Source organism: Strix aluco, chromosome 30 (genome assembly GCF_031877795.1).
Source record: "Strix aluco isolate bStrAlu1 chromosome 30, bStrAlu1.hap1, whole genome shotgun sequence".
Classification (NCBI taxonomy): Eukaryota; Metazoa; Chordata; class Aves; order Strigiformes; family Strigidae; genus Strix; species Strix aluco.
Window position 1 is genome coordinate 1,537,841 of NC_133960.1, and position 12,094 is coordinate 1,549,934.

The 12,094-nt window shown below is 56.0% G+C and overlaps 5 protein-coding genes across 7 annotated transcripts; 2 read left to right on the plus strand and 3 right to left on the minus strand.

Annotated features, from left to right (window-relative positions):
* Positions 1 to 317: 317 nt before the first annotated feature.
* Positions 318 to 758, minus strand: LOC141916746 (claw keratin-like). Its single transcript, XM_074809503.1, has one exon. It carries the CDS (start codon positions 756 to 758, stop codon positions 318 to 320), a length of 441 nt encoding a protein of 146 aa, XP_074665604.1.
* Positions 759 to 2,624: 1,866 nt separating this feature from the next.
* Positions 2,625 to 3,065, plus strand: LOC141916643 (claw keratin-like). Of its 2 annotated transcripts, XM_074809353.1 has the most exons (2): positions 2,625 to 2,928; positions 2,965 to 3,065. In XM_074809353.1, the coding sequence occupies exons 1-2, from the start codon at positions 2,625 to 2,627 to the stop codon at positions 3,063 to 3,065; spliced, it is 405 nt and encodes a 134-aa protein (XP_074665454.1). The 2 variants fall into 2 exon arrangements, with proteins under 2 accessions (XP_074665454.1, XP_074665453.1); XM_074809352.1 differs by having other exon boundaries at positions 2,625 to 3,065.
* Positions 3,066 to 5,506: 2,441 nt separating this feature from the next.
* On the minus strand, positions 5,507 to 5,938 carry LOC141916648 (claw keratin-like). Its single transcript, XM_074809360.1, has one exon. It carries the CDS (start codon positions 5,936 to 5,938, stop codon positions 5,507 to 5,509), a length of 432 nt encoding a protein of 143 aa, XP_074665461.1.
* A 1,965-nt stretch (positions 5,939 to 7,903) lies between these two features.
* Positions 7,904 to 8,329, plus strand: LOC141916640 (claw keratin-like). The gene has a single exon (XM_074809339.1). It carries the CDS (start codon positions 7,904 to 7,906, stop codon positions 8,327 to 8,329), a length of 426 nt encoding a protein of 141 aa, XP_074665440.1.
* Positions 8,330 to 10,952: 2,623 nt separating this feature from the next.
* Positions 10,953 to 11,393, minus strand: LOC141916654 (claw keratin-like). 2 transcript variants are annotated; one of them, XM_074809373.1, is made up of 2 exons: positions 11,117 to 11,393; positions 10,953 to 11,080 (listed from the first exon to the last, which is right to left on the minus strand). In XM_074809373.1, exons 1-2 carry the CDS (start codon positions 11,391 to 11,393, stop codon positions 10,953 to 10,955), a joined length of 405 nt encoding a protein of 134 aa, XP_074665474.1. The 2 variants fall into 2 exon arrangements, with proteins under 2 accessions (XP_074665474.1, XP_074665473.1); XM_074809372.1 differs by having other exon boundaries at positions 10,953 to 11,393.
* Between the last annotated feature and the right edge of the window lie 701 nt (positions 11,394 to 12,094).

Here is a 12,094-nt window from a genome sequence, read left to right on the forward strand (position 1 = left end):
CCCCCTCCTATGGCAGGTTGACAGTCTCACAGCCAGGCATTGTTGGGGAGACTCTCATCCGAGGATGAGTACAGCTTTGTTCTATCACGGATAGAGGGGAGCTTTTGGAGGCAGTGCTGGAAACCCTATAGCAGCCACCTGAAGATCTGCAAGGCTACTCTGCAAATAAACAAGGACTGTAATGTTCAAGTAGCTGCTTTGCCACAGCCTAAATAGGGGCTGAAAAATTTGTTCTGTGTCTGGTGGCAGAAGACAAGAGGAGGTACTTGTGGAGACCAAGGGCAGAGGCAGAATTGAACTCTGTGGGTATCTGGGGTTTAGCAGATCCCACAGCTGCCTCGGCCCCAGCCACCATATCCACAACCCCCATAGCCACCATAGCCTCCGTAGCCACCCCAGCCTCCATAGCCTCCATAGCCACCCCAGCCACCATAGCCTCCATAGCCACCTCGGCCACCATGGCCTCCATGGCCACCCCAGCCCCCATAGCCTCCATAGCCCCCATAGCCTCCATAGCCATGGCCTCCAAAAGTGCCGCCGAAGCCAGATCCAACGCCGGGCACTCCCGCTGAGCCAACAACACTGTGCTGCGGGAAGGAGCTGAGGATGGGCCCAGGGAAGGTGACCACCGAGGCCGGGGGCTGGATCACCACCGTGGAGTCGGGGCACTGCCGCACGCAGGGCTCATTGCAAGTGTCAGCCAGTGGGGCCGGGGCGGCCACCCCACAGGTCGTGTTGCACAGGCTGGAGCAGGACATCTTTCAGGCAGGGAAGCACTCCTGGAAAACACACCAGGAATTGGGCACGGGTGCCGGGAAGGGGCTGTATCGAGGGAGGCAGGGAGAGATGCCCAAGAGGCTTCCAGGAGCTGGACTTACCTAGTTGATGAGGAGAGTCCAGTGGAAGAAGATGGATAGAGGGCTGCAGAGCCCTCAGCTCTTTTATACATGTCCCAGAGTGCCCGGGGCATCAGCCAAGGGGGCGGTTGCGGAAACCCCAGATAATCATGCAATCCATTGGTCAAGCTTCATGACACAGATAGTGATGAGAGACAATTATATCCCTCCTCACTGCGCACATTGGTGTGCAAATGCGCCCTGGAGAAGGAGGAGGTGATGGGTGGGACAGTCCATGACACGCCATTACATGAAAGACCAGGCACTGCTGTAGCTGACCGCACATTCCTAATAAACCCTGATCTGTCCCTAATCCCCCCACTTTGTGTATGTAGCAGAATCCTGAGCATCTTGCAGAAGTGCTTTGCAATCCTGGGCACAGGCATCACACCTGTCCTTCCCTCTCTTTTACAGGCTGGTAAACAGAGACAATGAGAGGTTGGTAAAGTGAGAAGCCATCCCAGCTGCTCAGTGTGGCTCCTATGTGCCCACCATCTCCCAGTGCTGACCCCTCACAGGGGCTAGGGGCATCCTTAAGCCTTGACCATCTCTGGGCCCTTGACGAGTATTTGGGGCCCATAGTTGCCCCTGTGGAAAATGCAAAGAGCAGGCTGCTTGACAAGCCCGTGTCTGCAGAGAATGTGGGCACGTGCAGCCCTGCCTCACTGCGGCTTCCCGGGTAGCCAGTCCTGGCACAAGCCTCACTGCCCAGCTGATTAATTAAGTCCCTCCAGAGGGGGCTTGGGGAGGGCCACGCTATACCATGTCCCACACTACATCACTGAGGGTGGTACTGCTTCGTGACACCCAGTGTGTGCTGGCACAGGTAATACCAGGCTGTGAGATTACTGAGGCTGGCAAGTGAAGGTGGTTGGGCTGTGAGTTGAGGAAAACATCGGGCTGCAACAGCTTTTGTGCCTCGCCACAGCCTTGCTGCAGGACCCTTTGCAGAAAAAGCTGACCTGAGGCTGCAGGCATCCTCTGCACCACCAGCATGTGCCTCACAGCCTGGGAGCCCCCAAAACCCGGCAAGTGTCTGGAGATGGTCAAGGCTTAGGGATGCCCCTAGCCCCTGTGAGGGGTCAGCACTGGGAGATGGTGGGCACATAGGAGTCACACTGAGTTGCTGGGATGGCTTCTCACTTTACCAACCTCTCATTGTCTCTGTTTACCAGCCTGTAAAAGAGAGGGAAGGACAGGTGTGATGCCTGTGCCCAGGATTGCAAAGCACTTCTGCAAGATGCTCAGGATTCTGCTACATACACAAAGTGGGGGGATTAGAGACAGATCAGGATTTATTAGGAATGTGCGGTCAGCTACAGCAGTGCCTGGTCTTTCATGTAATGGCGTGTCATGGACTGTCCCTCCCATCACCTCTTCCTTCTCCAGGGCGCATTTGCACACCAATGTGCACAGTGAGGAGGGATATAATTGTCTCTCATCACTATCTGTGTCATGAAGCTTGTCCACTGGATTGCATGATTATCTGGGGTTTCCGCAACCGCCCCCTTGGCTGATGCCCCGGGCACTCTGGGACATGTATAAAAGAGCTGAGGGCTCTGCAGCCCTCTATCCATCTTCCTCTGCTGGACTCTCCTGATCAACTGGGTAAGTCCAGCTCTTGGAAGCCTCTTGGGCATCTCTCCCTGCCTCCCTCGATACAGCCCCTTCCTGGCACCCGTGCCCAATTCCTGGTGTGTTTTCCAGGAGTGCTTGCCTGCCTGAAAGATGTCCTGCACCAGCCTGTGCAACACGACCTGTGGGGTGGCCGCCCCAGCCCCACTGGCTGACACTTGCAATGAGCCCTGCGTGCGGCAGTGCCCTGACTCCACGGTGGTGATCCAGCCCCCGGCCTCGGTGGTCACCTTCCCTGGGCCCATCCTCAGCTCCTTCCCGCAGCACAGTGTTGTTGGCTCGGCAGGAGTGCCCGGCGTTGGATCTGGCTTCGGCGGCACTTTTGGAGGCCATGGCTATGGAGGCTATGGGGGCTATGGAGGCTATGGGGGCTGGGGTGGCCATGGAGGCTATGGTGGCTGGGGAGGCCACAGAGGCTATGGTGGCTGGGGAGGCTATGGAGGCTGGGGAGGCTATGGAGGCTATGGGGGCTGTGGATATGGTGGCTGGGGCCGAGGATATGGGTACCTTGGTGGCAGCTGTGGTTCCTGTTAAGCCCCACGCTGGATCTGGTTGCAGACAAAGGAGAGCTCCAGAAAAACTCCAAAAACCTCCCAACAGGACACCGAAATGAAGGACATCCCTTTGGCACTGCTGGACTCCAGAGCTTGGATGCCTCATGCCTGCATGGGGCCCAGCTCTGCCTTCCTCCTGCTCTGCTTGACCTTCACTTTAGGAATTAATTCTGCCTGATGATGCAGCCCCGCACTGGGTGCCTGCTTCTGCAGCATGGCTAATGCTCGCTGTTGCTCTGCCTGCTGCCAGGAGATGTGGGCTGCCCTTGGCCAGGGCCTTGCTCTTCTCCCCAATCCCTCCTCCCCTCAAACTGCAATAAAAGCTGTGTTGCATTGCAATGTCAACTCGTGATTATTCTTCATCCTTCCTCCATACCCTGTACCTCGAGTGACAGCCTTGGCTACCTGGGCCATTCAGACAGCTTCTAGTCAGAACCTTGTCAGGGGCGCTTGCGGGAGTTGCCTCACTTCCTCCTGCCTGCCCTTCACAACACATCCCTCCACCAGATGTTTTCCTGAAGTGGGGGCTGTGTTCATCTCCTCCAACAAGAGTTTCTCCCTCTTTGCCCTCCCTGTCCTCTCCCCACTTTGGGTTCCTGCCCTCTGCAGCCCAAGACCTGTTGGGCCTCACAGGGTGTTTGCTGCCCTGTCTGTCCATTACCCATGGGCTGCCTGTACCCCCAGGGCTGCAGGGATTCAGGTGCCAATGGAACCACTCACATGTCAAGGGCCCAGGTCAGAGCCACGTGGGAAGCCACGGTCAATAGGGGAGAGAGAGGGTGAGCAATGCCCAGCGCCTCCCCATCTGCCATGCATCCATGCCCTCCACCTTCCTGCACCCCTGCACCACCTCCTTCTCCTGGTTTTCCTCCATCTTCCAGTGCTCCTTATAGCAATTCTGGCCCCATCTTGCCACCACTGCTTGAGCTGAAGCTCTTTCTGGCATACCCTGTGTCACCCACCCAGTGCATGGGGACACGACTCTGCCCAGGAATGACAAGAGAGCTTCCCACAGTCTGCTGGTGTGCACCAGACTTTGCTGGCCCTTTGCTGCCATTCCTCACTCATCAGGCCACCCAGTAGCCCACACTGCCGCAACCCTTTGAAAGCATCCAGCTGCAATGGCCATGGCAGGGTCACCAGAACCCCCTTCCACCACCGTGCCTTCAGCAGACACACAGGGGCCACCACAAGAGCCAGGACCTGGTGGATGGCTGAGAGTCCATGCAGGGGGATCTGACCAGACATGGGGATGGGCAGAGACTGAAACAGCCTCGAGGGAAAGAGAAAATGCATAAGCTTCAGTTCATGTGGTGGAAAAAAACAAATGCCTGTTCTTGCCATTTTGCTGCCTTTTTTCCCACCCTCTGCATCCACAGTTGCAGATGAGACATCTTTTCTTGAGCTCCCCAGCAGTGACCAGCCTGCTGCCACACTGCCCTTCCTGATGGCTGTGGCCAGAACTGTCTCTATCCAAGGCCAACTTGCCGTGCTGGGCTCACAAGAGCAGAAGAGATGTGGGGAAGGGAAGAGAGGGGTCTCAGGAGGGTCATCAGTCCAACCTCCTGCTCAGAGAGCTTTGTGCTTCATGTGACTGGATACCTGTTGCCATTCATGACTGAGAGGAAATTTGGGAAGACCCGGCAGTGTCTATCCCACCCCTTCCCAGTGGACCCCCCATCCAGCTGGACACAGGAGCTTGGCCAGCAGCCCTGTACATGCAGTGACCAACTCTCCATGATACTGCAATGCCACGTGCAACCATTAACAAGCTGTCATGCGGCCTTTGGAGAAGAGTTGGAAGAGCTTCTGTGAGACACTTATGGCAATTAAAAATATTCAGTGAGGAATTTGTGAATGTGTTGTGTTTATAGCTAGTGGGAGACCAGAGGAAGCTCAGTGGGATGTGCTCTGCAAGACCCTGTTGGGGCTGCCATCATCAGTTGTCACAAACTGAACAAATTGCCCAACTGCTACAAGGGCAAAACTGTGGGAGATTCAAGCATCCCAGGTTGACATGCTCTGAGCTTTGGAAGAAGTGGGAAAGAAGCAGGAAGGATAAAGAAAAAACATGGGTCAACATTGTGATGCAACACAGTTTTTATTGCAGTTTGAGGGGAGGAGGGAGTTGGAATAAGAGCAGGATGCTGGCCAGGGCCTTTCTCTGTTTCCTGGCAGTGGGCAGAGCACAATGAGCATCAGCCATGCTGCAGGAAAAAGCACCCAGTGCAGGCCTGTGTCATCAGGGAGCAACGAGCCTTGAAGGGATGCTCAAGCGGGGCAGGAGGAAGGCAGAGTTGGGTCCCTGGCAGGTGAGAGGCATCCAACTACTGGAGGCCAGCAATGCCAAAGGGATGTCATTCATTCGGGCATCATGTTGGGCAAGATTGCATTTGTCTGTGCTCGGACTCAGAGTGGGGCTTAGCAGGGTGCACAGTTGCCATTGAGGTACCTGTGGCATCCGCCCCAACCACCATATCCACAGCCCCCATAGCCTCCATAACCCCCATGGCCTCCCCAGCCTCCATAGCCTCTGTGGCCTCCCCAGCCACCATAGCCTCCATAGCCACCCCAGCCACCATAGCCTCCATAGCCTCCATAGCCTCCATAGCCACGGCCTCCAAAAGTGCCGCCGAAGCCTGATCCAACGCCGGGCACTCCCGCTGAGCCAACAACACTGTGCTGCGGGAAGGAGCTGAGGATGGGCCCAGGGAAGGTGACCACCGAGGCCGGGGGCTGGATCACCACCGTGGAGTCGGGGCACTGCCGCACGCAGGGCTCATTGCAAGTGTCAGCCAGTGGGGCCGGGGCGGCCACCCCACAGGTTGTGTTGCACAGGCTGGTGCAGGACATCTTTCAGGCAGGCAAGGACTCCTGGAAAACACACCAGGAATTGGGCACGGGTGCCAGGAAGGGGCTGTATCGAGGGAGGCAGGGAGAGATGCCCAAGAGGCTTCCAAGAGCTGGACTTACCCAGTTGATGAGGAGAGTCCAGCGGAGGAAGATGGATAGAGGGCTGCAGAGACCTCAGCTCTTTTATACATGTCCCAGAGTGCCTGGGGCATCAGCCAAGGGAGCGGTTTCAAAAGACTCCACGTAATTATGAACTGAAGTGGACAAGCTTTATGATAAAGACAGTGATGTGAGACAATTACATGCTTCCACACAGTGGACACTGGTGTGCAAATGCGCCCTGGACAAGGAAGAGGAGATGGGAGGGACATGTCATTACATGAAAGACAAGGTGCTGCTGTAGCTGAACCCGTGGCAGCAATAAACCTTGATCTGTCCCTAATCCCTCACTTTGCTTACCTGGAAGAATCTGGGGCATTTTGCAGAAGATTGCTGTGCCCAATCATGCCACACTCAGCAGCAGTCCAGCCACACGCCCAGAGCCAGCAGTGACAAGCGTGCCGTTGCCTGTGGGGAGCGTGGCCACGTGCAGCCTGGCTCTCTGTGGGTGCTCAGCCAGCATCTCCTGACACAGCCCTCAGTACACAGCTGAGTAATCAAGTCCCTCCAGAGAGGGCTCACAGACATGAGGCAGAAGGAGCTGACAGTCACCTGGTTCTGTTGCTGCCCTTCTGCTCCTCCATATCTGTTCACCCTCTCAGAGGTCTAACATGCTCTATCCCACTGCCGTGCCCATCACGTCTCTACCAGCCTCCTGTGCGTTTGTGATTTTGCCACACATGGGACCTGTCTCCTCTACTCCTTGCGTGGCCGTCAAGTGAAACCGGGACCTAAAAATCCCAATGTGCTCCAGACCCATAGAGGTAGGCAATTAATAGAGATGTCTGTGGACCCCAGGCGCATCAGGTGTGCAGCTGTTGTGGGCATTTGGAGGCGGTGAGCATTAGGAAGTGACCCTGAGCCTGTGGAAAGGCTTCTCCCTTTGCGCAACATCCCAATGCCTCTGTTTACCAGCCTGTAAAAGAGAGGGAAGGACAAGCGTGATGCCTGCGCCCAGGATTGCAAAGCACTTCTGCAAGATACTCAGGATTCTGCTACATACACAAAGTGGTGGGGATTAGGGACAGATCAGGGTTTATTAGAGATGTGCGGTCAGCTACAGCAGTGCCTGGTCTTTCATGTAATGGCATGTCATGGACTGTCCCTCCCATCATCTCGTCCTTCTCCAGGGCGCATTTGCACACCAATGTGCACAGTGAGGACGGATATAATTGTTTCTCAGCACTATCTGTGTCATGAAGCTTGTCCACTGGATTGCATGATTATCTGGGGATTCCGCCTCCGCCCCCTTGGCTGATGCCCCGGGCACTCTGGGACATGTATAAAAGAGCTGAGGGCTCTGCAGCCCTTTATCCATCTTCCTGTGCTTGACTCTCCCGATCTCTGTGGTAAGTCCAAGTGTTCTGTCCCTTGTTTCTTCCTCAGCAGTGGTTTCTCAAGGTATCTCTTGCTGTGTGCTCCACCACACTCTCATAGTGCAGTCGAAGGGTGTGATGGTGTTGTTTGAGAGCTGTGGAAAGGATGGAAATCTAAACTTGTAGGTACGATGCCCTGAGTCTACCAATGGACCTTTAGGAGCTTGGTGATTTTGCATCTGCTGTGGCTGAGGGAGTTTCTCCTCACTCCCGTGGGTGAGGAGGAAGCAGGGAGCATGAGGGGAGGCAAGGGGTCCAAACCAGCATTTCATCTCTGGAATGTGTTTTTGCTCTGAGTGCCTGAGATGATCCAGAGCTTGTCCTGGGAGACAGGTTTGAAGTGCAAGAGAGCCAGGAGGGATTTGGGATCAGGCCTTGCACTGAGCCGTAGCTCTGCCTTGTCTTGCAGCGTTACCTAACAAAGAAAAGGATGTCCTGCTCCAGCCTGTGCAACACGACCTGTGGGGTGGCTGCCCCAGCCCCGTTGGCTGACACTTGCAATGAGCCCTGCGTGCGGCAGTGCCCCGACTCCACGGTGGTGATCCAGCCCCCGGCCTCGGTGGTCACCTTCCCCGGGCCCATCCTCAGCTCCTTCCCGCAGCAGAGCGTTGTTGGCTCGGCGGGAGTGCCTGGCGTTGGATCTGGCTACGGTGGCACTTTTGGAGGCCATGGAGGCTATGGGGGCTATGGTGGCTATGGGGGTTATGGTGGCTATGGAGGGTATGGGGGCTATGGGGGCTATGGAGGCTATGGAGGCTGGGGAGGCTATGGAGGCTATGGAGGTTATGGGGGCTGTGGATATGGTGGCTGGGGCCGAGGCCGCGGGTACCTCCGTGGCAGCTGTGGTTCCTGCTAAGCCCCACACCGCGTTCGGGCACAGACGATGGATGTCTCCGGAAAAGGCCCTGGCACATCCCAACACAACGCTCTGTGGAAGGAGATCCCTCTAGCACTGCTGGGCTCCAGAGCTTGGATACCTCGTGCCTGCCTGTGGCCCAGCTCTGCCTTCCTGCTCCCCAGCTTGAGCATCTCTTCAGGACTCGTTTCAACCTGATGACCAGGGCCCACAACAGGGGCCTTCTTCTGTGGCATGGCTGATGCTCATTGTACTCTGCCCTCTGCCAAGAAACAGGGAAAGGCCCTAGCCAGGACCCTGCTTTTCTCCCAAATCCCTCATCCCCTCAAACTGCAATAAAAGCTGTGTTGCATTGCAATAGAGACCCATGGTTTTTCTTCATCCTTCCTGCTTCTTTCCCACTTCCCTAAGACTGAGTGCATGTTGGTCTGGGCTGCTTGAATCTCCCACAGTAGTGGTAGGAAGCTTCAAAATTTCTCTTCCCCTCAAGGCTGTATCAATGTCTGCCCATCCCCACATGTAGCCAGGTCCCCCTGCATGGACTCTTGGCCATCTACCAGGTCCTGGCTCATGTGATGTCCCCTGTGTTTCTGCTGAGGTGGTGGAAGGGGGTTCTGATGACATCGTCATGGCCGCTGTGTCAGTGTTCTTTTGAAGGGGTTTTGTAGTGTTGGCTACTGGTTGGGCTGGTGAGCGAGGAACGGCCGCAAAGGTCCAGCAAAGTCTGGTCTATTTGTGGGAAGCTATCCTTTCATTCCTGGGCAGAGCCGTGTCCCCATGCACTGGGTGGGTGACACAGGGAATTGCCAGGAAGAGCTTCTGCTCAAGCAGTGGGGCAAGATGGGTCCAGAATTGCTATAAGGAACACTGGATAATAGAGGAAACCTGGACAAGAAGATGATGCAGGGGTGCGGGAAGGTGAAGTGGATGGAGGCATGGCAGTTAGGGAGGTGCTGGGGATTAGTCATCCTTTCCCTCCCTTATCAACCATGGCCGCCTATGTGGCTCTGACCTGGGCCTTTGCCATGTGAGTGCCTCCATTGGCACCCCAATCCCAGGAGCCCTGGGGAATGGTCAGAGTGGGTGGCAAACTCCCTGTGGGGCCCAACAGGTCTTCTTGGGCTGCAGAGGGCCCAAAGTGGGGAGAGGTCAGGGACGGCAAAGAGGGAGAAGCTCTTGCTGATGGAGATGAGGATAGCCTCCACTGCAGGCATATATGTGATTGAGGGATGCGTCTCCAAGGGCAAGCATGAGGCAGTGAGGCAGCTCCCACAGGTGCTCCTCAGGAGACCCCAGCTTGGATATGGCTGAGACAGCCCAGGTAGCCAAGGCTGTCACTTGGGGTACAGGGTATGGAGGACGGGGATTCAGCAAGTTTGTTGACAACACCAAGCCGTGTGCTGCGGCCAACACACTGGAGGGAACGGGTGCCATCCAGAGGGACCTGGACAAGCTGGAGAGTTGGGTCTGTGGAAACCTCATAAAATTCATCAAGGCCAAGTGCAAGGTCCTTCCCATGGGTCGGAGCATTCCCAAGCACAAATCCAGTCTGGGTGAGGAGTGGATTGAGAGTAGCCCTGTGGAGAAGGACTTGGGGGTATTAGTGGGTGGAAAACTGACTGTGAGCCGGCAATGTGCACTCACAGCCCAGAAAGACAGTCGTGTTCTGGGTGCATCAAGAGAAGTGTGGCCAGCAGGTCGAGGGAGGGCACTGTCCCTCTCTACCCTGATCTCGTGAGACCCCAACTGTAGTGCTGTGTTGAGTTCTTGGGATCCCAATATCAGAATGACACAGACCTGCTCAAGTGGGTGCAGAGGAGGCCACGAAGATGATAAGGGTGTTAGAGCATCTCCCTCATGAAGAGTCCTGAGAGAGTTGGGGTTGTTTAGCCTGGGGAAGAGAAGGCTCCAGTAAACCCTTATAGTGGCCTCCCAGCACTTAAGGGGGCTACAGGAAAGGTGGGGAGGGACTCTTGATCAGGGGTGTAGGGATAGGGTGAAGGGTAAACATTTTTATACTGAAAGAGGAGAGATTTAGATTAGATATAAGGAAGAAATTCTTCCCTGTGAGAGTGGTGAGACACTGGCAGACGTCCAGACAAAATGAGGCTGGCCCCTCCCTGGAAGTGTTCATGGCATGGTTGGACAGGGCTTCGGGCAGCCTGGGCTAGTGGAAGATGACCCTGCCCATGGCAGGGGAGCTGGACTAGAAGGTCTTTAAAGTCCCTTCCAAACTAAACCATTCTCTGATACTCTGATTCTAGGAAGGATGAAGAAACAGCATGAGTCAACATTGCGATGCAACACAGCTTTTATTGCAGTTTGAGGGGAGGAGGGATTGGGGAGAAGAGCAGGGCCCTGGTCAAGGGCAGCCCACATCTCCTGGCAGCAGGCAGAGCAACAGCGAGCATCAGCCGTGCCACAAGAACAGGCACCCAGCACAGGGCTGCACCATCAGGGGCAGCAAGTCCTGACGTGAAGCTGAGGTGGGGCAGGAGGAAGGCAGAGTGTGGCCCCGAGCAGGCACAAGCTCTGGAGCCCAGCAATGCCAAAGGGATGTCCTTCCTTCGGGCGTCATGTTGGGCAAGCTTGCATTCATCTCTGGCCGGAGCAAGTGTGGGGCTTAGCAGGGAGAACAGTTGCCATTGAGGTACCTGTGGAATCCGCCCCAGCCACCATATCCACAACCCCCATAGCCTCCATAACCTCCCCAGCCTCCATAGCCCCCATAACCCCCATAGCCTCCATAGCCTCCCCAGCCACCATAGCCTCTGTGGCCTCCCCAGCCACCATAGCCTCCATAGCCTCCCCAGCCACCATAGCCACGGCCTCCAAAAGTGCCGCCGAAGCCAGATCCAACGCCGGGCACTCCCGCCGAGCCAACAACACTGTGCTGTGGGAAGGAGCTGAGGATGGGCCCGGGGAAGGTGACCACCGAGGCCGGGGGCTGGATCACCACCGTGGAGTCGGGGCACTGCCGCACACAGGGCTCATTGCAAGTGTCAGCCAGTGGGGCTGGGGCGGCCACCCCACAGGTCGTGTTGCACAGGCTGGAGCAGGACATCTTTCAGGCAGGCAAGCACTCCTGGAAAACACACCAGGAATTAGGCACGGGTGCCGGGAAGGGGCTATATCGAGGGAGGCAGGGAGAGATGCCCAAGAGGCTTCCAAGAGCTGGACTTACCCAGTTGATGAGGAGACTCCAGCAGAGGAAGATGGATAGAGGGGCTGCAGAGACCTCAGCTCTTTTATACATGTCCCAGAGTGCCCGGGGCATCAGCCAAGGGGGCGGAGGCAGAATCCCCAGGTAATCATGCAATCCAGTGGACAAGCTTCATGACACAGATAGTGATGAGAGACAATTATATCCCTCCTCACTGCGCACATTGGTGTGCAAATGCGCCCTGGAGAAGGAAGAGGTGATGGGTGGGACAGTCCATGACACGCCATTACATGAAAGACCAGGCACTGCTGTAGCTGACCGCACATCTCTAATAATCCCTGATCTCCTGATCTGTCCCTAATCCCCTCCACTTTAGCGACGCAGAAAAATCCTGAGCATCTTGCAGAAGTGCTTTGCAATCCTGGGCGCAGGCATCACGCCTGTCCTTCCCTCTCTTTTACAGGCTGGTAAACAGAGGCATTGGGAGGTTGCGCAAAGGGAGAAGCCTTTCCACACGCTCAAGGTCACTTCCCAATGCTCACCACCTCCAAATGCCCACAACAGCTGCACACCTGATGCGCCTGGGTGTAGGAGTCTGGGCC